Here is a 22313-nt window from a genome sequence, read left to right on the forward strand (position 1 = left end):
CAGACGCAAGAACCTTCGGACGTATGCCTGGAGATACTCCTCATGATCTTGTGTGCATTGAAACAGATCCTGAGCTATGATTGGCTTCGTCTGGAAGCCCTAGAAGCTTGTCACCAGCATGTCCTTGAGCTTCTGCCATGAGGTGATAGTTTCTGGCCGAAGAGAAGAATACCATGTCTGGGCCACATTCTTAACTGCCATGACGAAGGATTTGGCCATGACAGCTGCATTGCCTCCATATGAAGATATGGTTGCTTCATAACTCATCAAAAACTGCTTCGGGTCTGAATGCCCATCATACATTGGAAGCTGAGGTGGCTTGTATGATGGGGGCCACGGGATAGCCTGCAGTTCTGCTGCCAAGGGAGAAGCATCATCAAAAGTAAAGGTATCATGATTAAAATCATCATACCATCCATCGTCGTTGAACAAGCCCTCTTGATGAAACTCCCTGTGCTGGGGCCTTCGTTATTGTTCATTTTGAGCAAGATGGCGTACTTCTTCAGTGGCTTCGTCAATCTGCCTTTGAAGGTCGGCTAGTCGAGCCATCTTCTCCTTCTTCCTTCGTACTTGTTGATGAAGCATCTCCATGTTTCTGATTTGTTGGTCCAACTCGTCCTCCTGGGGTGTTGGACTGGTGGCCTTCCTCTTCTGGCTTCGTGCCTCTCGTAGAGAAAGGGTCTCCTGGTTCGGGTCCAGCGGCTGCAGAACGGCAGCCCCTGTCGCTAAAGCTTTCTTCGGTGGCATGACGAAGGTCAGTGCTTGCCGAAGGTGGTCAAAAAGGATTCACCGGAGGTGGGCGCCAATGTTGGAGACTTGTTCTCAAATGCTATGAATTAAGAATAAGGCAGCACAAGAATAGGTTAATGGTTAATACCCTTCGTCCATTGGAGCATTATCTCCCGAAGGATATAACGATCTTCGGACGAAGGTCATGAAGGACATACCTTCATCATCACAACATATTTGTATAAAAGACGAAGCATATGAAACATAAGAAACAACATGAATAATTGTATGATATCATAATATATATATTTCTTATTATATAATTATAAATGAATATGAACAATATTGAATTACATTTATACCTTCGACTTGACAGAAGGTGATAATACAAGCGTAACGCAAAAGCAAATGCCAAGTCAGCGTGAACAGTACAGGAGCACTGTTCATCTATTTATAGGCATTAGACGTAGCCCATGTAAAATTACAGTCATACTCTTTACATTTGCTAATGACTCTATAGTAATCCATCGAGGTCTAAATAATCTTTTCTCTTTTAAGTCGGTTCTCCTTTCTGCTATCATGCCGAAGGTCCCCTGCGCATAGATTCGACTTTGCGCCAACCTTTGCATTCTTTGTACTTCTTCACATTGTGGTTCTGATCCGAGTCCGAAGGTACCTGTTCATATATTATACTCCAGAAACATTGTTAAATCATGTATTTGAGGATCTTTGGAAGACGAAGGCCCCCAACAGCATCCTTATTTTACGTGACAACAGGCTCCATATTTTGCACGGTCGTCCAACAGACTCTATATCCGCATCCACATCCCTCCCAATGACAGTTGGGTCCCGTTTTTTAAATGCCCCGGTTTTAACTTGTGCGGAGAGGAGAGAGACACCGTAGGAATACGGAATAGAAAAATGCACACCCATTTTGCGCTGTGGTTTATAGAGTCTGTTGGAGGGTGGAATAGTGGCTTCGGGCGTGTAGAATACGAATGCGTAGCCGAGTACAGGGCGTTGCTGGAGTTGGTCTAACCCAAGGTTCTAGTCATCTTCCTGAACATATGCAGCTACTCTATTCCTCTATGCTGATGAGTGATGATAGAGAGTGAGTGAGAAACATAAATTTAGGCACCGGGTCTTATAACTCCCATCCTATGGATATGCAACTTTGATTTCGAGAGTGTGCAGGCCTTGCTACTAAGGGGGTGTTTGGTTCTGTGGACTAAAGTTTAGCTCGGGTCACATCAAGCGTTTGACTTTCAAATAGGAGTATGAAATATAGACCCAACCAACTGTACTAGATTCGTCTCACTTTTTAATCTTCGGCTGAGAAATTAGTTTTATAATCCGACTACATTTAATACCCCGAACGGAGGTTCAAACATTCGATGTGATAGAGGCTAAATTTTAGCAGGGGCAAACCAAACACCCCCTAAGTTTATTCGGCAGGCCTTCCATGCTCACCAATGCATTGCCTGCTACAACTACAAGTTTATTCGACAGGAATTTGATTTCAAACAACGGCAAAATGAAATCAATAAAAGGAGGAGGAGAAGAAAATAATGCAGGACGTGGAGAGTGGAGCAGGTCAACCACCCAGACCACTGCACCGCAGGCTCCATCCCAAAGTACTCCAAATCAAAAGAGCCGCCCGGCACAACAAGCTGCCACCTGGGGCCCCCACCACATCCACCTCCGGCGAGGCGATGAAGCCCATCGCCCACTCACTCCACGCCGCCGTCGACCGCCGCTGGCTGCTCCCTCTGGCCGTTGGCTCCGCGCTCTCGCTCCTCCTCCTCGTCGCCCTCACCACCTTCCCCTCGCCCTCCGCGCCCTCCTCCTCCTCAGCGCTCTTCGTGGAGCACAAGCTCGCCCCCTCCCCGCCGTCCCCCGCCGCCTCGCTGCCCCGCATCGCCTTCCTCATCTCCGGATCCGCGGGGGACGCCTCCGCGCTCCGCCGCGTCCTCCTCGCGCTCTACCACCCGAGGAACCGCTACATCCTGCACCTCGATGCCGAGGCGCCCGACTCCGACCGCAGCAACCTCGCCGCCGACCTCGCCTCCCACCCCGCCATCGCCGCCGCGGCCAACGTGCGCGTCGTCGACCGCGCCAACCTCGTCACCTACCGCGGGCCCACCATGGTCGCCAACACGCTCCACGCCGCCGCCGCCTTCTTGTGGGGCGACGGCGCCTCGCACTGGGATTGGTTCATCAACCTCTCCGCCTCCGATTACCCGCTCGTCACGCAGGATGGTAAAAAAAGTGTGCCCCCGTTCCCTTTTCTTCTTCATCCAACTCATCGTTTCTATAACTTCCAAAACTTGTCGGTGCAGATCTGATACACGTATTCTCCAAGCTGCCGCGCGATCTCAACTTCATCGACCACACCAGCGACATTGGATGGAAGGAGTACGTGCTTCCTTCATGGGTTTTTTTTCCTCACTCATCAATCATGCCCTCAAGGGTGGTGCTAATTCAGGGCAGTTCTCTACTCTACCTTGCTTGTTTCTGATGGCGTATAGGTTTCAAAGGGCAAAGCCGGTCATCATTGATCCAGGGCTCTACATGAAGAAGAAAGCCGATGTGTTCTGGATTCCGCAGAGGCGGAGTGTGCCTACAGCATTCAAGCTCTTCACTGGTATCTTTCCACCCGGTCCGAATATCTGATCTACTCGTCCAAGCATTCACATTACTCTTAACACAAAGAATCATATACAGCTCACCATACATCTGTGGACATCACTATAGCTCATAGCTTAATCTGGCAATTGTTGTACATGCCTATTTTTTCTGATGTGCCCTTGCCATAGTTGCAATAATTTGTTAAATGAATTTTTTTTATATGTATAGTTGAATCTGATGTTGTCGAAACCTTCAGACTGCATACTCTTGGATCTTTGCCACATGTTGAAACACAACTTTAACATTTCTAGTAGTTGCAGTTACCGGTTCATTATTTTGAAATGTGAATTAGTACAGAGATTGGGTTGTCGCCAACACAAATTAAGTTTTAGAGCAACTCCAAGAGACTCTATACATCCTTCCTAATTGCTAGGAATAGAGATTTTGGGAAAAAAAACTCCAACAGCTTCTTTAACTGGTTATCCTATTCCGGATTTCTCGTTAGCCAAAGATAAAAAAAACGAGAATGGCTCTCTAGAACGCAAACAAGATATAGAAAAGCTGTTTTATGCAAATAACTAAATGATAATTCTGGGATTGAAACTTAGAAAGAGTCATGGAAATGCTCTTAGTGTGGTATAAATTTCACTCTGCAGGTTACTTTAGGTCTTCTTCAAAATAGTGCATACAGCTGTGGTATTTTTTTAACTTCTTCTTTTGTACAGTGTAGTATATCGCTGCCTGAAATTCTCCTTGGTAAAAAAAATTACCTTTCCATCTGTATAATCTTATTTTGTTTGATCTTATTGCTGGAACAAACTTTTGTGATTCTATTTGTTTGTTGCCTGTAGTAGAGAACATTTGTATGGCAACACATTTATTTGCATGTAAAGATGACCTCCTGTTCTGGAAACCAACCAAGGCATTCCTGGCTCGATTACTCCCCTGATGCATTTATGTTAGCTGCCATTAATTTTTGAAAGGCTATCCTTGTTTTATGTGTCAGTTACTAATTTATATATTAATGAAACCGTGTCAATGAACTTTTACCACAAAAATCAGGTTTTTTCATTAATATAAATATGGTGCTCAGGTTTCTACATCCATTATCCATGCTTAGCCATCCCCCCAAAGGAGCTTTGCACTTCTCTGTGTAGGCAGGAAATTAATTGATTCCAATTTCTTAAACAGACACTACAGCTTAGATATAAACACTACTCTAGGTCCAGACAGCTCATAAGGATAACCAGGCATCTATATATGTCAGTTACTGATTCAGATATAGAAGCACCTGATGAGCCTATGACATCGCAGGTTCTGCCTGGATGGCACTGTCCAGGCCCTTTGTGGAATACTGCATATGGGGCTGGGACAACCTACCTCGCACAGTGCTCATGTACTACTCAAACTTCATCTCGTCGCCGGAAGGATACTTCCACACCGTTGTGTGCAACGCGGAGGAGTTCAAGAACACGACGGTGAACCACGACCTGCACTACATCTCGTGGGACAACCCTCCGAAGCAGCACCCGCACTACTTGACGGCGGAGGACCTGGACCGCATGGTCGCCAGCGACGCGCCGTTCGCCCGCAAGTTCCACGAGGACGACCCGGTGCTGGACAGGATAGACGAGGAGATCCTGGGCCGCGGCGCGGACGTGCCGACTCCCGGGGGCTGGTGCGCTGGGACGCGGGAGAACGGGAGCGACCCTTGCTCGGTGGTCGGAGACACCGGGCTTGTTGTGCCTGGCCGTGGAGCCGCGCGGCTGCAGCGGCTGGTCACGTCGTTGCTGTCGGAGGAGAAGTTCCACCCAAGGCAGTGCAAGTAAACCTGTGCTTCTACGTTGCTGTTGTACTACCACACCCACACTAGTCGTCTGTCTGTAGAGCCCTCCCTCCCTCCGCATTACATGTACTTGATCGTCCGGCCATGTTGTGATCAATATATTTTAGCTTAGTTTGAGCTGTCCATGTTGTGATGGACGCCGTCGCAGCTTGATAGGAATTGCTGACGACTTATTTGTTCAGACATCTGAATATCTGAACATCTGAATGTTCAGATAGCAAGTGGTAGACTGGAGATAGCAACATTTGGAATGGAAGGATATGCATGCATGGGTGAGATTGAATCTTAGGACAGAAGGAGGGATTGTCGCCTCAACAAGGCAAGTCGTTATCCAACGAACTAATCAAAGGGGGATTTGGTGGTGGGATTGCGACTTGTTCGTCGTCCAACCCATCTCTCTCTCTAGAACCCTTGACGACAAGTTGGGAGTCCTTCCAACGCGGCGGCTCCTTTCGACCACCATTGACTACATCAGACATACATAGCTTCCTTGCGTCCGTCGATGGGGGTAAGTACTTGCACATCGTAAAGACCACCATTAATTGTCTTGGCCACTAAGCTTAAGACACCGGCCATCATCAGACCACCACCTTGTCCGTTCCGTTTCTTCCTTCTCTAGCTCACATCGACCAGGTGGATGGCGCAGCCGCCGCCGCCGCCGGAGATGGAGAGACCTGCTGCTTCCGGGGCGCTCATCTACGCCATGGTGGCGCGGGGCACGGTGGCGGTGGCGGAGCACACGTCCTACACGGGCAACTTCCGGGACATCGCCGCGCAGTGCCTGCACAAGCTGCCGGCGGGGAACAACCGGTTCACCTACACCTGCGACGCCCACACCTTCAACTTCCTCGTCAGCGACGGATACGGTACACTCCATCTCTGTGTTCTTGCAACCATAAATCTTTGAACAAACAAACAAACACACACACACAACAGAAAAGAACTAGTGATTTATGTTTTGGTCAACTCCACTCCACCACCTACCTGGGCTGGGGGAGACCAAACTAATTATTGCAGCATACTGCGTCGTTGCCACCGAGTCGGCTGGGCGGCAGATCCCTATGGCCTTCCTGGAGATGATAAAGGAGGAATTCAACAGGAGATATTCAGGTGGCGAAGCAGGAACGGCTACAGCCAACAGTCTCACCCGAGATTTCGGGTAACAGTTCGTCTGCATGCATGCAAAGAGGAGGAGGAGGAAGAAGAAGAAGATGCATTTTATTTCGGTTTTTCTTTTATTATTATTATTATTCCTCATTGCGGCAATGCGGCTGTGCATGCTTTGATCAACACTTACAGGCCCAGGCTTAGAGACCAGATGCAGTACTGCACGGATCACCCAGAGGAAGTGAGCAAGCTGTCCAGAGTGAAGGCCCAGGTGGATCAGGTGAAAAGCATCATGATGGAAAACATCGACAAGGTAACAACCAACCTTCGATAGTTACCTGTGCTTTCATTCATCAGTTATCCAATTCTGGGAGAGGGAGGGGATTCATTTGATGGAACAAATGTTTCAGGCCTTTGATCGCGGACAGCAGATCGACGGGCTTGTCACAAGGACGGAGCAGCTCCACGACGAGGTCTGTACGCGTTTTTTCTTCCAGTTCTCTCTGTTCGTATCGTTGACAGTACCGCCTATCCCTTGAGCAACTTGCCGGTGTCGTCAGTCAGACGCAACAATAGAGAAGAATTGAAACACCAACACCGGCCGGCTCTAATTGTGTTTGTGGTAGGCCGTTGATTTCAGGCGGCAAGGCGTGCAGCTGCGGCGCAGGATGTGGTACCAGAACATGAAGGTGAAGCTCATCGTCCTCGGCGTCGTGGTCGCGCTCATCCTTATCATAGTCCTCTCAATTTGCCATGGCGGATGCAGCAAGTGATTATTTTTTTTTTTAAAAAATGTGCTGGTGCTGGTCTTTTGCTCGCTACCTATAAACATATCTAATTTAGAGATTCTACTTTTTTACTATATATCATCAGAGTCACTTTCTTGCTCCCCTCTAACCTAGAGAACTTTTCTCGGCAAGATGTATTTACTTAAAAAAAAGATCATAGTAGAAACTACTAAAGACCGTGTTTTATTTGCACCTTCTCATTCCCCATACTCAGCTACAAATTTACAAAACAAAAGGGAAAAAATCCTTCACGGCTCAGTCGAGGTTGTTGAACGAAGGATCCAAATTGTAGTAGTTGTGCAGATATGTACGAAGATGATCTTGTACATGTTAGAATTAGAATCGTATTATTTCAATACCATGACTGGTTTTGGTATTTGAACCCAATTCAAATACATGCCCGCCAATATCAACATCCAAATGAAGCATCAGCCATAGAACATCTGCTGTATACGTATATAGTTTGCCGCCTTCGTAACTTGTTGCACTTTATTTTGAGAACGGACGTCCAATTACAAAAAACACAAGCTGTCTAATAAAGATGCATGATAAACAAACAGAGGGATGCTGCATTATGCGTGCGTGGACACGACTGACGACACAAGCTTTAGGATGGATGATGCATGCATGCATCGTACATATATAGAGTACTATATAGAAGCCAAGAAACATGTAACGTGCAAAGCAGGAAGCTAGTGCGTGAGAATAGGACCGGAGAATTTAGAAGCAGCGGACACGTGTGTGCAAGCAGTCATGCACGCTAAGCTTCACGTTCACGATCACGGGTGAAGGCAGCCACCGCCGCCACCGAGCCCACTGCCACCGCCAAGGCCACCGCTGCCGCCCAGACCCGATCCTGAGCCGCCACCAAGGCCGCCGCCACCGCCAAGGCCGCCGCCGCCGCCGAGACCACCAAGGCCGCCGAGACCTGACCCGCCACCAAGGCCTGATCCGCCTCCAGCACCACCAAGCGGTCCAAACCCTCCGAGTCCACCACCTACGACACCTCCGAGGCCGCCGACACCACCGCCAATGCCTCCCGCAACGCCTCCGATGCCCCCGAGGCCGGCGCCGGCGCCAGCGAACCCTCCGACGCCGCCGACGTAGCCCGGCAGGAAGGTCTTCTGGTCGGCGTTCACGCCGGACGCAGCAGCTCTCTGACCATGCTTCTGCTGGCTGTCGTTGCTGTTAGTAGTAGTGCCGCCTATGGCCGTCGTGGTGGTCGTCGTTGGCATGGCTCTGCTGGCCTCGGCGGGCGTCAGCGCCAGGATGACAACCAGGAGCACCAGGCTCAGGCTCAGGCTGCTGCTGCTGCAGCACGCCATGATTCCGGCGGTGTTGCGCCACCCGCTAGGCATACCGGATCAATAATAATGTGCCTTCTCCTTATCTCTCGGCTTTTCTTTTTCTTTTTTGGTGGCTAGGGCTCAGGTCTCTCTCTGCAGGTCGCAATGAAGATGGAGGTGCTGGTGCTGGTCAGCTGGTGTTATACATATTTATATAGATTAGACTAGACTACGATCCAGGCCAGGCATCCAGCGAGTTGGGCACTGGGCATGCATGCCGCCAGCCAGCTAGTCGATCTCGATCTAGCTAGCTAGTAGTGACGGACGGGAAGCGGTGATCCGAGTAAAGTACAGGTGAGTGAGAAGTAAATGCATGCATGCTCTGCTGTCTGCTCGACGATCTAGCTACCAGGAGAAGAAGAAGAAGGTGCATGTGGAGCGAGTCATGCATGTATGGCCGATCCAGCCAACCATGCTCTTCACGCATCTACCGTGAGGTGACACCTACACAGTGCAAGTTTTAATGGCGAACCCGACGATGCATGGAAGCCTGTGGAATGAAGAGATAGCTAGCTTGGCAGTGGCAGCTCGCCATTGAGCGGTGCGCTCTGCACCCGTGGCTGCCCGCCTGTGTCTCTGCATTGCCGATCGATGACGACGACGACGATTGAGAGAGCTTGTTTGGCAGACAGAGGAGAGGAATGGAAGGGCCTAAAATTCTCTTACTATTCAATTTCAAAATTTTAGCTTCTCTAATTTCATTCATTCATATTCCTCTTGCTCCGAAACATAACATGTCCTCAAAAGTTGCTTCACAGCTACGTTCCTTCTCCAACCCCCTCTCTCTTTCCTTTGCTTCTTCTTGGTGATCCTGCATCTTCTCAAGGGACCCCGATGCAAACAATGATCTCAATATCTTCTTCAGCATCGATCTCCCTCTCAGCCATCCCCCTTCCTCTAGCCTGCCTGCTTACCGTACCACCTCTAGACGAGTGGCAGGCATGCTCTCCTTGATGGTGATCGGAACAACCCTAACTAATTAGGGGTTTATCTAACTCCAAGAACACCTTCCCTGTCAATGAGTACCTTATTTGCCATCACAAATATTTTACTCTCTTCTATTCAATTCGAATACCATCACTAATTGCATAGAAAAGGTGAAAAATTACATATCCTAATTTCTTTTATACTAAAAACTATACTATAATAAAAACTATTTTTAACTATATATATTAATGTGGAACCGTCTCTGCTGCAGCATGGCACTGGAACAACTCACAATTCAACGAAAACATGCACGATGGCTGTCGTTTGGTAAGATTTGAGAACGAAACCAAGGGGCGGTGGCTGGGCTGTGCTGTCAAGAGGTGCCGCCGCCCCTCACGAGGTGGACTTGAAGGACGTCGGAGCCGGAGCCATGGGCATGGAGTGGTGGTGGCACGAACTCGCAGGCATCGGAGACGGTGAGCCCGTTGTCCTGCGCGAACTCGGCCCAGCCCGCGCACATCATGCCGCTCTTTGCCGACACCTTCACGCTCACCTGCCAACGCTTCCCGCTGTCACCGGCGGCGCAGAGCACGACTTGGCGCGACGACGACCAGCCCACGCGGTCGCAGAAGTCCTTGCTCAGGTCCTGCCGCCGCAAATGCATACACACGAATATATTACTGTATTGTTCATGAAATTAATATATATAAATGTCCTACACTACTAGCTAGACCACTAGAACAGCAGTTACGTACCAAGAACCGCAGCTGGTAAGCCCTCTCGATGCGGCGGCAGAGCGTCTCGTCGTTGTCATCGCCGCCGCAGACGGTGGTGGTCGTGCTGAGCGGCGACCGCCTCCTCCTCTTGACCGCCGCCGCCGCCTCTTGGCCGGAGCAGCCGGACTCCTTGTCGGCCGTGGCCTCTGTCCCTGTCGTCGTCGTCGTCGCCATGTGCTCGGCAACAACGACTCCTCCTCCATCTTGGTCGTCGTCACAGCAACACCCGGAGGCGTCGAACCGATCGACGGCGAAGTCCAGGCAGCCGCGGTGCTCGAAGACCAGCAGCTGCCCCGCGGAGAGGGCGTTGGCCGAGACGAAGCCGCGCCAGCCGCCGCCCGTGAAGGACACCCGGTGGTGGCCGGCGTCTCGCCGGAGCTCCACGTCCCACGACCTCCCCGTGCGATCCCGCAGCTTGGCGGCGGCGCGCCATGCTGGGCACAGCACGCCGAGCCCCGCCGCGAACTTGGGCGGCAGGGACTGCGCGAATACGCAGATGCATCAACGCATGCAGTAGTTGTGCATTGGGCGGGGTGAATGTTGCATTCGGTCGATGGGACGGCACGGGCACGCGGGCGGGATTGATATCTAATACGTAAACGTAACGTACCAGGCTGATCTCGAAAGAGCCGGGCAGTAGGACCTTGAAGAACCTGTGCCGGCCGCCGCCGCCGCCGCCGCCGCCGCCGCCCACTACTCCCTGAGACGCCATGGCGGCCGGGCCCGGATAATAAGCAAGGGAAACTATGGACGTACGGGATCGGGCCGGATCAATTGGAGGAGGATGCGCCGGATGCCTGCCTGCCTGCCGTAAAAAGTTAGTTACTATCATCCTCAATCTCTGGCAGAACAATAGTTACTTGTTGTTGCACATATATATGACCTGATTTCTTCGTTTCAAATTAACTTCATCACCGGCCGGCCGCACATCATGCACGCCGCGCCATTTTCTACGTACTCGTGCTCCAAAATTACGTAAAAAACTTGTAAAGTGCCGTACGTTGCTACAAAGTTTCCAATATATTGTAGGTTGCTACAGTACAGAGGCAGGCATGTGAGTTCTGTTGACTAGTTCTGCGTACGTGGACGCGGCCAAATCGGCAACGATAACCCTTTACTATTGGTTACCAATTTGAAAGTCTAAAAATGATTTGGGATTCTAAAAATACGGCGGTGGCGATATAAAAACAATCATTACCGGTTACGTTGGTGGGTTTCCTTGGTACAGCTTTAACTTACTAAAAAAACAATAGTTTTTCTCTGGCTTCTCCGTGCAAAGCTAAGAAACATATCTAGCAGTGGAGCCAAAAGCCATTACCAAAAACTATTTAGCAACAAACATGGCTTCTAGAATATTTTGCAAAATAATCCTGAAAGGGAAATAGAGTCAAACCTTTTTCCTAAATGATTTTGGTGGTTGAAATGACCAACACAAATAATTGAACTAACTAGTTTGCTCTAGATTATATTTTCTACAGGTGCTAAAAGTTCAACACAAACCAATAGAAAAGTCCAAGTTAGGGTTCAAAACAAAAGAGCAAAAGAAACCGAAGAGAACCCTGGTCTGGCGCACCAGACTGTCCGGTGCACCACCGGACAGTGTCCGGTGCACCAGGGACCGTACAGGATGAACTCCTCACCTTCGGGTTTCTGAGGCCGCTCTCCGCTGTAATTCACCGGACTGTCCGATGTGCCAAGCGGAGCAACGGTCGCCAGCGCAACGGTCGACTGACAACGTGAACTGTGCGCGGACTGTTCGCGCAGAGTCAGAGCAGCGCTAGAAGGCGCACCGGATATTGAACAGTGCATGTCCGGTGCGGCACCGGACTGTGTCCGGTGCACCAAGAAGTCAGAGCTCCAACGGTCGAAACCGTCAGAACCCTAACGGTTGGGTGACGTGGCTGGCGCACCGGACAGTGTCCGGTGCGCCCATCGACAGTAGCCCTCCCCAAAGGCTGTTTTGGTGGTTAGGGCTATAAATACCCCCCAACCACCACTATTCAAGGCATCCAAGTTTTTCAGACATCTCATTCAATACAAGAGCTAGTGCAATCAATACAGGACACAATTCAATAGAATCAAAGCCTCTCCAAGTCCCAAATCCACTCCAAACAAATAGTGACTAGAGAGAGAGTTTTGCTCGTGTTCTTTGAGCTCTTGTTCTTGGATCGCTTTCTTCTTCCCCATTCTTATTCTTCAAGCAACTTGTAATCAAAGCAAGAGACACCAATTGTGTGGTGGTCCTTGTGGGGTCTAAGTGACCCATTTGATTGAGGAGAAAGCTCACTCGGTCTAGGTGACCGTTTGAGAGAGGGAAAGGGTTGAAAGAGACCAGGTCTTTGTGACCACCTCAACGGGGACTAGGTTCTTTGGAACCGAACCTCGGTAAAACAAATCACCGTGTCATCCGATCTATTTCTTTGGTTGATTTGTTTTCCCCTCTCTTTCGGACTCGATTTTATTTCTAACGCTAACCCCGACTTGTAGTTGTGGTTTAAGTTTATAAATTTCAGATTTGCCTATTCACCCCCCTCTAGGCGACTTTCAATTGGTATCAGAGCCCGATACTTCATTAGAGTCTAACAACTCGAAGTGATGTCGGGAGGATCCGCCAAGAGGGAAATGGAAACGGACACAAGCCGCGGGAAGGCTCCATCAAAGGAGTCTGACGCCAAAGGAAGGGAGAAATCCCCTCCCCGCGTCAAGTCGCATCGGAGTGGCGACAAAAAGAAGATGAAGAAGGTGGTCTACTACGAGACCGACTCTTTGTCGCCATCCACCTCCGGCTCCGACGCACCGTCCGTCACTTCTAAGCGCCATGAGCGCAAGAAGTTTAGTAAGATCCCCTTACGCTATCCCCGCATTTTCAAACGCACTCCTTTACTTTCTGTCCAATTAGGCAAACCACCGGTTTTTGACGGTGAAGATTATTGTATGTGGAGTGATAAAATGAGGCATCATCTAACTTCACTCCATGCTAGCATTTGGGACATTGTTGAGTTTGGAGCGCAGGTACCATCCGTGGGGGATGAAGGCTACGACTCGGACGAGGTCGCCCAAATCCGGCACTTCAACTCCCAAGCCACTACTATACTTCTCGCCTCTCTATGTCGAGAGGAGTATAATAAAGTGCAAGGGTTGAAGAGCGCCAAGGAGATTTGGGACGTACTAAAGACCGCACACGAAGGGGATGAGGTGACCAAGATCACCAAGCGGGAGACGATCGAGGGGGAGCTCGGTCGATTCATCCTCAACCAAGGAGAGGAGCCACAAGCCATGTACAACCGGCTCAAGATCTTGGTTAACCAAGTGTGCAACCTCGGGAGCACCAAATGGGATGACCATGAAATGATCAAGGTTATTCTAAGATCACTTGTTTTTCGTAATTCTACACAAGTTCAATTAATACGTGGTGATCCTAGATACAAGCTAATGTCTCCCGAGGAAGTGATAGGAAAGTTTGTGAGCTTTGAGTTGATGATCAAAGGCTCCAAACAAATCGTCGAGCAAGGCGGCACCTCCACACCCGAGGTGCAACCCGTCACATTCAAAGCGACGGAGGAGAAGAAAGAAGAGTCTACATCAAGTAGGCTCCCCATCGACGCCTCCAAGCTCGACAACGAGGAGATGGCGCTCATCATCAAGAGCTTTCGCCAAATCCTCAAACAAAGGAGGGGGAAGGATTATAAACCCCGCTCCAAGAAAGTGTGCTACAAGTGTGGTAAGCCCGGTCATTTTATCGCTAAATGTCCATTATCTAGTGATAGTGATAGGGGCGACGACAAGAAGAGAAAGAGGAAGGAAAAGAAGAGATATTACAAGAAGAAGGGCAGCGATGCCCACGTGTGTCGGGAATGGAACTCCAATGAGAGCTCCACCGACTCCTCCTCCGTCGAGGACGCCGCCAATATCGCTGTCAACAAGGGCCTCCTCTTCCCAAACGTCGGCCACAAGTGCCTCATGGCAAAGGACGGCAAAAAGAAGAAGGTAAAATCTAGAGCGTCCACTAAATATACAACATCTAGTGATGAGGGTAGCTCTAGTGAAGATGAGGATGATTTGCTTAGTCTTTTTGCCAACCTTAGCATGCAACAAAAAGAAAAACTAAATGAATTGATAGGTGCTATTCATGAGAAGGATGAACTCTTGGATAGCCAAGAGGAATTCCTTATTAAGGAAAACAAAACGTATGTTAAGGTAAAAAATGCTTATGCTCAGGAGTTAGAGAAAAATGAAAATTTAACTAGGGAGCTTAGCATTTGCCATAACACTGTCTCCAACCTTAGAATAGAGAATGCTAATTTGATTGCTAAGGTTGAGAAGTTAAATGTTTGCAATGATTCAATTGTCAATCTTAAAAATGATAATGCTAGTTTAATTGCTAAGATTGACAAATTAAATGAATCAATTTCTAGGCTTAGACTTGAGAATGATAAACTAATTGCTAAGGCTAAGGATTTAAATGTTTGCAATATTTCTATTTCCTGTCTTAGAGATGAAAATGCCATGCTAATATCTAAGATAGATGAACTAAAATCTTGCAAAACCTCTACATCCACTGTTGATCATGTTTCTGTTTGCATGATATGTAGAGATATTAATGTTGATGCTATCCATGATCACATTGCTATGATTAAACAACAAAATGATCATATAGCTAAACTAGATGCTAAAATTGCCGAGCATGAACTAGAAAATGAAAAAAAAAATAAATTTGCTCGTAGCATGCTCTATAATGGGAGACGCCCGGGCATTAAGGATGGCATTGGCTTCCAACAGGGAGATAATGTCAAGCTTAATGCCCCCAAGAAATTGTCCAATTTTGTTAAGGGTAAGGCTCCCATGGCTCAGGATAATGAAGGCTATATTTTATATCCTGCTGGTTATCCCGAGCATAAAATTAGGATAATTCATGCAAAGAAGTCTCATTCTGTTTCTCACCATGCATTTATGTATAAGAATGAGGCATCTAGCTCTAGACATTCCACTCATGTTAAAATGCCTAAAAAGAAATCTCCTATTGCATCAAATGAGCCTAATGTTTCATTTAAAACTTTTGATGCTTCTTATGTGCTAACTAACAAATCAGGCAAAGTAGTTGCCAAATATGTTAGGGCCAAACACAAGGGCTCAAAGACTTGTGTTTGGGTACCCAAGGTGCTTGTTTCTAATGTGAAAGGACTGTTGGGGGCCTTCGGCTTCCGAAGGTCCTCAAAAACATGATTTAACAATGTTTCTAGAGTATAATGTGTGAACAGGTATCTTCGGACATGAGTTAAAACCACAACGTGAAGAAGCATAGAAGGGGTACGAAGGATGGCGCGGAGCCGAAACTGTGTGTAGAAGAGCTTCGGCATGATAGCGGAAAGGGAAACCGGCTTAAAGATGAAAAGGCTATTCAGAGCTCGATGAATTATTATAGAGTTATTAGCAGAAGTAAAGGGCATAAGTGTAATTTTACATGGGTTGCGTCCCGCGCCTATAAATAGATGAACAGTAACCCTGTACTGTTCACGCTGACTTGGCATTTGCTTTTGCGTCACGCTTGTACTTTTACCTTCTTTCAAGTCAAAGGTACATTTGTAACCTGGTATCATTTCTATTTTTCCATAGCAATAAAATAGAAATGAGTTGATAATAATACATAACTGTTTATGTTATTTTTTATATTCCATGTAATTCATTCTTCATTATGATATGTAATGTTTATGAAGGTATGTTCTTCATAACCTTCATCCGAAAAGCATTATATCCCAAGTGAAATAATGCTTCGAAGGACGAAAGACTTTAACGTTTAACATTTTTTGTGTTGCCTTGTTCTTAACTCTTAGCATTTGAGAACAAGTCCCCAACAAGGACCCAAGACTGTTTGGATACCTAAGTTTAAGGCCTAAATTTGTTTTGTAGGTTTATGCATCCGGGGGCTCAAGTTGGATAATTGATAGCGGGTGCACAAACCACATGACAGGGGAGAAAAAGATGTTCTCCTCCTACGAGAAAAACGATGATCCCCAAAGAGCTATCACATTCGGGGATGGAAATCAAGGTTTGGTCAAAGGACTTGGTAAAATTGCTATATCACCTGACCATTCTATTTCCAATGTTTTTCTTGTAGACTCTTTAGATTACAATTTGCTTTCTGTATCTCAATTATGCAAAATGGGTTACAACTGTCTTTTTTACAGATTTAGGTGTTACTGTCTTTAGAAGAAGTGATGATTTAGTAGCATTTAAGGGAGTGTTAGAGGGTCAGCTATACTTAGTTGATTTCAATAGAGCTGAACTCGACACTTGTTTAATTGCTAAGGCTAATATGGGGTGGCACTGGCATCGCCGACTAGCCCATGTTGGGATGAAGAATCTTCACAAGCTTCTAAAGGGATAGCACATTTTAGGACTAACAAATGTTCATTTTGAGAAAGACAGGGTTTGTAGCACATGCCAAGCAGGAAAGCAAGTTGGTGCCCATCATCCACACAAGAACATCATGACGACCGACAGGCCGCTTGAGCTACTCCACATGGATCTATTCGGCCCGATCGCTTACATAAGCATCGGTGGGAGTAAGTATTGTCTTGTAATTGTGGATGATTATTCTCGCTTCACTTGGGTATTCTTTTTGCAGGAAAAATCTCAAACCCAAGAGATTTTAAAGGGATTCTTGAGACGGGCTCAAAATGAGTTCGGATTAAGGATCAAGAAAATAAGAAGCGACAACGGGACGGAGTTCAAGAATTCTCAAATAGAAGGCTTTCTTGAGGATGAGGGCATCAAGCATGAGTTCTCTTCTCCCTACACACCTCAACAAAATGGTGTAGTGGAGAGGAAGAATATAACTCTATTGGACATGGCAAGGACCATGCTTGATGAGTACAAGACTCCGGACCGGTTTTGGGCTGAGGCGATTAACACCGCTTGCTACTCTATCAACCGACTCTACCTTCACCGAATCCTCAAGAAGACATCATATGAACTTCTAACCGGTAAAAGCCCAATGTTTCATATTTTAGAGTCTTTGGTAGCAAATGTTTTATTCTTGTCAAAAGAGGTAGAAAATCTAAATTTGCTCCTAAGGCTGTAGAAGGCTTTTTACTTGGTTATGACTCAAACAGAAGGGCATATAGAGTCTTCAACAAATCCACTGGATTAGTTGAGGTTTCTTGTGACATTGTGTTTGATGAGACTAACAGCTCCCAAGTGGAGCGAGTTGATCTTGATGAGCTAGATGATGAAGAGGCTTCGTGCGTCGCACTAAGGAACATGTCCATTGAAGACATGTGTCCTAAGGAACCCGAAGAGCCTCCACAAGCACAAGATCAACCATCATCTTCAAATCAAGCATCTCCACCAACTCAAGATGAGGAACAGACTCAAGATAATGAAGAAGAAGATCAAAAAATGAGCCACCTCAAGAGGAGGACAATGATCAAGGGGGAGATGACAATAATCAAGACAAGGAAGATGATCAAGAAGTACAGGATCAAAGACCGCCACACCCAAGTGTCCATCAAGCGATTCAAAGAGATCACCCCGGGAACTCCATCCTTGGCGATATTCATAAGGGGGTAACAACTAGATCTTGAGTCGCTCATTTTTGTGAACATTACTCTTTTGTGTCTTCTATTGAGCCATATAGGGTGGAAGATGCATTAAGAGATTCAGATTGGGTGTTGGCTGCAAGAGGAGCTCAATAACTTCACGAGGAATGAGGTATGACATTTGGTTTCATGTCCTAATCAAAATGTTGTAGGTACCAAATGGGTATTCCGCAACAAGCAAGATGAGCATGGTGTGGTGACAAGGAACAAAGCCCGACTTGTGGCCAAGGGATATTCACAAGTCGAAGGTTTGGATTTGGGTGAAACCTATGCACCCGTAGCTAGGCTTGAGTCAATTCGTATATTACTTGCCTATGCTACTCACCATGGCTTTAAGCTTTACCAAATGGACGTGAAAAGTTCCTTCCTCAATGGACCAATCAAGGAAGAGGTCTATGTTGAGCAACCTCCCGGCTTTGAAAATAGTGAGTACCCTAACTATGTGTATAAACTCTCTAAGGCGCTTTATGGGCTCAAGCAAGACCCAAGAGCATGGTATGAATGCCTAAGAGATTTCCTTATCACTAATGGCTTCAAAGTCGGAAAAGCCGATCCTACACTCTTTACTAAGACCATTGCAAATGATTTGTTTGTATGCTAAATTTATGTTGATGATATCATATTTGGGTCTCCTAACAAATCTACATGTGAAGAGTTTAGTAGGATTATGATTCAAAAATTCGAGATGTCTATGATGGGGGAGTTGAAGTATTTTCTAGGATTTCAAGTCAAGCAACTCCAAGAGGGCACCTTCATCAGCCAAACAAAGTACATCATGAGATATTTAGTTTATACACCTAAGTTTGGTCTTTGGTACCCCAAGGGATCCACCTTTGATTTAATAGGTTATTCAGATACTGATTGGGCAGGGTGTAAAATTGATAGGAAGAACACATCAGGGACTTGTCAGTTTCTGGGGAGATCCCTGGTGTATTGGGCTTCAAAGAAACAAAACTTAGTAGTTCTTTCTACCGCCAAAGCTGAGTATATTGCCGCAGGCCATTGCAGCGCGCAATTGCTTTGGATGAGGCAAACCCTTAGGGACTATGCCTACAAATTGAGCAAAGTCCCTCTCCTATGTGACAATGAGAGTGCAATCCGCATGGCGGATAATCCCGTTGAACACAGCCGCACTAAGCACATAGCCATTCGGTATCACTTTTTGAGGGATCACCAATAAAGGGGGGATATCGAGATTGCCTATGTTAGCACAAAAGAACAATTAGCCGTATCTTTACCAAGCCATTAGATGAGAAAACCTTTACCAAACTTAGGAATAAGCTAAACATTCTTGATTCTAGGAACTTTGATTGAAACTTTGCACACATAGTTTATTTATATACCTTTGATCATATCTCTTTTATGTCTATGACTAATGTGTTTTTAAGTTTATTCCTATGGTAAGTCATAGATTGAAAGGGAAATGGAGTCTTCGGCGAAGACAAGACTTCCACTCCACTCTATCGATATTATTTACCCTTCGCCGTTACTCCAAACCACTCTCCACTATTGGTATAATCTTCACTCATATTCATTTGTACCATTGGGGAGAAAGTAAGAGGGCTCATATTTCACTCACAAAGTATCCGTTTTTGGCAATTCATGCCAAAGGGGGGAGAAAGTATTAGCCCAAAGCAAAAGGACCGCACCACCACCAATTTCAAAAAGTTTTAAAAAACAGTCTTTCAATTGGTATTAAAGAAGTTTTTCAATTGATATCTTATTTTTGATATAATTTCAAATTGGTATGACCTCTTTCAAAATTGATATCTAAAACTCTCTTGAACACTAAGAGGAGAATTTCATTGAGGGGGAGTTTTGTTTAAGTCAAAGGGAAAGCATTTGAAACAGGGGGAGAAAATTTCAAATCTTGAAAATGCTTCTCGAAATCTTATTCATATACCTTTGACTATTTGCAAAAAGACTTTGAAAAGATTTTCCAAAAGAATTTGCAAAAACAAAACAAGTGGTGCAAGTGTGGTCCAAAATGTTAAAAGAAAGAAAGCTATCCATGCATATCTAGTGAAAATATAAATTGGTTTAATTTCAAGCAACCTTTGCACTTGCCTTATGCAAACTAGTTCAATTCTGCACTTATGTATTTGCTTTGGTTTGTGTTGGCATCAATCACCAAAAAGGGGGAGATTGAAAGGGAAATAGGGTCAAATCTTTTCCTAAATGATTTTGGTGGTTGAAATGCCCAACACAAATAATTGGACTAACTAGTTTGCTCTAGATTATATGTTCTACAGGTGCTAAAGGTTCAACACAAACCAATAGAAAAGTCCAAGTTAGGGTTCAAAACAAAGGAGCAAAAGAAACTGAAGAGAACCCTGGTCTGGCGCACCGGACTGTCCGGTGCACCAAGGACCGTACAGGCTGAACTCCTCACCTTCGGGTTTCTGAGGCCGCTCTACGCTGTAATTCACCGGACTGTCCGATGTGGCACCGGACTATCCAGTGTGCCAAGCGGAGCAACAGTCTCCAGCGCAACGGTCGACTCCAACGTTCGGCTGACAATGTGAACAGTGCGCGGACAGTTCGCGCAGAGTCAGAGTAGCGCCAGAAGGCGCACCAGACATTGAACAGTGCCTGTCTGGTGCGGCACTGGACTGTCCGGTGCACCAAGAAGTCAGAGCTCCAACGGTCGAAACCGTCAGAACCCTAACGGTTGGGTGACGTGGCTGGCCCACCGGATAGTGTTCGGTGGCGCACCGGACTATCCGGTGCGCCCATCGACAGCTGCCCTCCCCAACGGCTGTTTTGGTGGTTGGGGCTATGAATACCCCCCAACCACCACTATTCAAGGCATCCAAGTTTTTCAGACATCTCATTCAATACAAGAGCTAGTGCAATCAATACAAGACACAATTCAATAGAATCAAAGCCTCTCCAAGTCCCAAATCCACTCCAAACAAATAGTGACTAGAGAGAGAGTTTTGCTCGTGTTCTTTGAGCTCTTGTTCTTGGATCGCTTTCTTCTTCCCCATTCTTGTTCTTCAAGCAACTTGTAATCAAAGCAAGAGACACCAATTGTGTGGTGGTCCTTGTGGGGTCTAAGTGACCCATTTGATTGAGGAGAAAGCTCACTCGGTCTAGGTGACCGTTTGAGAGAGGGAAAGGGTTGAAAGAGACCTGGTCTTTGTGACCACCTCAACGGGGACTAGGTTCTTTGGAACCGAACCTCGATAAAACAAATCACCGTGTCATCCACTCTATTTCTTTGGTTGATTTGTTTTCCCATCTCTTTCGGACTCGGTTTTATTTCTAACGCTAACCCCGACTTGTAGTTGTGGTTTAAGTTTATAAATTTCAGATTTGCCTATTCACCCCTCTCTAGGCGATTTTCAAATCCTATAGTTATTTTTTTAATATATTGAATAACAAGGGGCGAAAGATCTCCACCATTGCTCCCACCAACCACAGTTGAACCTACTTATAAGATCAATGTCCAAAAAAAATCCTATTGAGCACCTAACAAAATTATGAAAGAATAACGGCAGGACAACACAGTTGTGACACTAATTTTCTCATCTCCTTCCACGTTTTGGAAGGAGAGAAGGTGATGCATGTCAATATCTTTTGTCCTTTTCATACCGCTTGCTATAGTAATGAGCTTTACATTTAATTGTTTATATTTAAGGAAAGAGATGCCTTATAACATACAATGATTCGAAACAAAAAAAAAGGTATACGATATAGACAAAAATATAAACTTTAAATGTGAAGGAACGCATGTAGAACAATCAATCACAAACAAAAGCTCTTCAACCATGGAATTATACCTTCGGATTGCTCTGAGATGACACGAGAGTGACAACAAGTACTAATTCCACAATTGGACAATTGTCCTGGCGATTACAATGTCCATTTATTCATAGGATCAAGCTCATGTATAACTTTGTTTGAAATTACATCTTTACCTATCTTTTTACATAATAACGTTTCACGTTCGAGGGTGTACATTTATGATATTTTACCACAAAGCCATGCCACACACGCCTTCTCTCCCCTGAAGTTGCTTATGATCATCATTTCGCACAAAGGTTTTCATCGTTGTTGCTGAAACTTTGCTTCCAACACCTTCAGGTCTACGCGCTTCCAATTCTCCTATGAGTAGCCAAAGCAGTCTAATGAGGGTTCCACGACTAGAGGTTGAATTCCTTCGGGTCACTTTAATCTCCTTGATTTCAAACACTATCTAAACACTAGTTTATTATTTTAGGCTTCACCCGCAGACCATCTCACCAACAATAGCCCATCATAGGATTAGTTTGTTATTTTAGATTTCGATGAGGCTATTTTTGGCCTCTCGTGACCTACAACAGACGTCTTCATGACCAAGCAACATTTTTTATGTCTCCGGTCCGCCTCCTATGTTTTGGTCCCTTAAGCCAAAAAGACTATTTTTGGTCTATCGTGACCTATAACACATGTTTTTATTGTCGAACAACGAATTCATGTCTCCCGTCCACCACCCATGTTTTGGACCCTGAGACTGGTAAGTCTATTTTTGGCTTCTAGTGAGCTACAACACATGTTTTCATGGTTGAACAACCATTTTCATG

At 46.2% G+C, this 22313-nt stretch overlaps 3 protein-coding genes across 5 annotated transcripts; 2 read left to right on the forward strand and 1 right to left on the reverse strand.

Annotated features, from left to right (window-relative positions):
• Positions 1–2313: 2313 nt before the first annotated feature.
• On the forward strand, positions 2314–5578 carry LOC103641024 (uncharacterized). The gene is made up of 4 exons (NM_001363920.1): positions 2314–2988; positions 3069–3144; positions 3258–3373; positions 4672–5578. Exons 1-4 carry the CDS (start codon positions 2442–2444, stop codon positions 5184–5186), a joined length of 1254 nt encoding a protein of 417 aa, NP_001350849.1. The 5' UTR covers positions 2314–2441; the 3' UTR covers positions 5187–5578.
• A 35-nt stretch (positions 5579–5613) lies between these two features.
• On the forward strand, positions 5614–7290 carry LOC103641011 (uncharacterized). 3 transcript variants are annotated; one of them, XM_008664436.4, is made up of 6 exons: positions 5614–5711; positions 5823–6069; positions 6221–6362; positions 6503–6623; positions 6721–6783; positions 6937–7290. In XM_008664436.4, the coding sequence occupies exons 1-6, from the start codon at positions 5706–5708 to the stop codon at positions 7081–7083; spliced, it is 726 nt and encodes a 241-aa protein (XP_008662658.1). In that variant the 5' UTR covers positions 5614–5705; the 3' UTR covers positions 7084–7290. The 3 variants fall into 3 exon arrangements, with proteins under 3 accessions (XP_008662658.1, XP_035820052.1, XP_035820051.1); XM_035964159.1 differs by having other exon boundaries at positions 5850–6069; XM_035964158.1 differs by having other exon boundaries at positions 5619–5711; positions 5837–6069.
• A 350-nt stretch (positions 7291–7640) lies between these two features.
• LOC100275054 (uncharacterized) lies at positions 7641–8566 on the reverse strand. The gene has a single exon (NM_001365470.1). The coding sequence runs from the start codon at positions 8454–8456 to the stop codon at positions 7878–7880; it is 579 nt and encodes a 192-aa protein (NP_001352399.1). The 5' UTR covers positions 8457–8566; the 3' UTR covers positions 7641–7877.
• Positions 8567–22313: the final 13747 nt, after the last annotated feature.

The sequence above is a fragment of the Zea mays genome, chromosome 1 (assembly GCF_902167145.1).
Source record: "Zea mays cultivar B73 chromosome 1, Zm-B73-REFERENCE-NAM-5.0, whole genome shotgun sequence".
Lineage (NCBI taxonomy): Eukaryota > Viridiplantae > Streptophyta > Magnoliopsida > Poales > Poaceae > Zea > Zea mays.

Excerpts from the sequence above, each read along its gene's own strand:
- LOC103641011 (XM_008664436.4), top strand. Across the intron at positions 6,363-6,502 it reads AGTCTCACCCGAGATTTCGG|GCCCAGGCTTAGAGACCAGA; the intron begins GTAACAGTTCGT and ends CAACACTTACAG. Across the intron at positions 6,784-6,936 it reads CGGAGCAGCTCCACGACGAG|GCCGTTGATTTCAGGCGGCA; the intron begins GTCTGTACGCGT and ends TGTTTGTGGTAG.
- LOC100275054 (NM_001365470.1), bottom strand. The coding sequence starts at position 8,456 with ATGCCTAGCGGGTGGCGCAACACCGCCGGAATCATGGCGTGCTGCAGC.
- LOC103641024 (NM_001363920.1), top strand. The coding sequence starts at position 2,442 with ATGAAGCCCATCGCCCACTCACTCCACGCCGCCGTCGACCGCCGCTGG. Across the intron at positions 2,989-3,068 it reads CCCGCTCGTCACGCAGGATG|ATCTGATACACGTATTCTCC; the intron begins GTAAAAAAAGTG and ends TTGTCGGTGCAG. Across the intron at positions 3,145-3,257 it reads AGCGACATTGGATGGAAGGA|GTTTCAAAGGGCAAAGCCGG; the intron begins GTACGTGCTTCC and ends GATGGCGTATAG.